Source organism: Lagopus leucura, unplaced genomic scaffold (assembly GCF_019238085.1).
Source record: "Lagopus leucura isolate 7727_CA_CO unplaced genomic scaffold, USGS_WTPT01 Super-Scaffold_100001, whole genome shotgun sequence".
Taxonomy (NCBI): Eukaryota; Metazoa; Chordata; class Aves; order Galliformes; family Phasianidae; genus Lagopus; species Lagopus leucura.
Genome location: NW_024962262.1, coordinates 74875632 through 74877301, shown reverse-complemented (window position 1 = coordinate 74877301; position 1670 = coordinate 74875632). Strand labels below are relative to the sequence as shown.

The 1670-nt window shown below is 57.8% G+C and overlaps 1 protein-coding gene across 1 annotated transcript in view; it reads left to right on the top strand.

Annotated features, from left to right (window-relative positions):
• The first annotated feature begins 1640 nt into the window (after positions 1-1640).
• HUNK (hormonally up-regulated Neu-associated kinase) overlaps positions 1641-1670 on the top strand; it is a 57098-nt gene continuing 57068 nt past the window's right edge. Inside the window, 1 exon segment of the mRNA XM_042867779.1 lies at positions 1641-1670. This exon segment is cut by the window's right edge and continues 6 nt beyond it. Within this exon segment, the coding sequence (XP_042723713.1) occupies positions 1641-1670 (30 nt within the window).

Sequence of the window (1670 nt, the reverse complement as noted above, 5' to 3'; positions counted from 1 at the left end):
TTTAAACTAGAAGAGGAATAATGTAGATGTGATATAAGGGGGATATTCTTTCCTCAGAGGGCAGTGAGGCAGTGGCACAGCTGCCCAGAGAAGCTGTGGTGCCCCATCCCTGGAGGCTCTCAAGGCCAGGTTGGATGGGGCCCTGGGCAGCCTGAGCTGGTGGGGGCAGCCCTGCCCACGGCAGGGGTTGGGGCCAGGTGGGCTTTGAGGCCCCTTCCAGCCCAAACCATTCTGTGATTCTGTGGTTTCCAGCACCTTCTGGGGTGGCCATTGTTCCCATTGCCTTGTTTCAGTTGACTACACAGGGAATACACTCAGGAATTCTTGAACTGTCTGTTCAAAACATATAATAGGTTCCTTACTATATAGCAAATATATTTGCAAAGCCTCTTAACATAGTTATATCTTTAAATAATGATATAATATAGTCATTCCTCAACTGGAAAGCTGTGTGGCTGTGCGCTGCTCCCAGTGGCGGTGTGTAGCTGGCTACCGGCTTCCCACAGTGGAACCACACTGCTGCAGCCAGGGAATACACATTAGAGGCTTCTGTACAAGGATGGCAGAAGCACCACAGAGGCAGTGGGTCTGCTGCCCTCATTCTGCTTCCCTACTGCCTAAGGGCTGAGATCCTGTTCAGATTGGGAAGGCTGGATGAATAGGAGAGCCTTCAAACTGTAATTCACTGCTGTTGGGAAGGTAAAATTGTCATGTTTCTCGGCTCTGCCTTAAATGAGGAAGTTTTACCAGCACCGCGATGTCAGTGAAAGCTGGTGTGAAAGCAGAGCACGGCTCATCAGCACCTGTGCCAGCCGCAATCCTATTAGCGGTGCAGCGGAAGGGACTGGAGAGCTGCAGCTCCGCATTAAGAGCGGCGCTGAGGCAGAAGCGTGGTGTAAAATTGCTTTGACATTTTTTAACGAGGAAGAGAAGAGCTTAAGAACAGGAGGCACAGCGTGCACCAGCAGCCCTCTAGCGGGAAAGCAGCAAAGCTTTGGTTTCGGTCAGCACAGCTGCGTGTGTTCCGGAGGCTCTACTAACGCGGCTCATGCAGGCTCAAGGAGAAAAGGGGTCCTTGGTTACTTTCTTATACCACTGAATCGTAGAATCGTTAAGATCGGAAAAGACCTCTAACCGCCAACCCGACTCCACCATGCCCGCTAGCTATGTCAATAGTAGCATAAAAACTCTGTGAGACGCGGGTTATTCCAATGAATTAGCGGCTTTATCAGAGCACCCTGACTAGCGGCGAGCCCCAGCCGGGAGGCTCCTTTCAGCATGCATCGCCGTCCGGCTAGCCTAGGGCTGCGGACACCCCACTGCAGCGCCCGGCGGGGTCAGCACGCCTGCTGGATTCAATTACCGCGGGCTCGAGCCGAGCCCTGGCCCCCGCCCCCCCCTCCTCCTCCTCCTCCTCCTCCCGCTCGCAGCGCGGCGCTCCCGGCGGCAGCGTGAGGAGAAGCGGGGTGGAGAGGAGGCGGCGCCGGCTCCGACGAGGGGCGGCAGCCCGGGCCCCCCGCCGCCAGCACCGCTCCGCCCCTCGCCGCCGGCGCTCTCCGCCGAGCAACTTTCCGCCCTGCGGCCGCTCGCCCCATTCGAGCGGGGCGAGGCGCGGGGAAGGAGCGGCGCCGGGGCCGGGCATGCCGGCGGCGGCGGGCGACGGGCTCCTG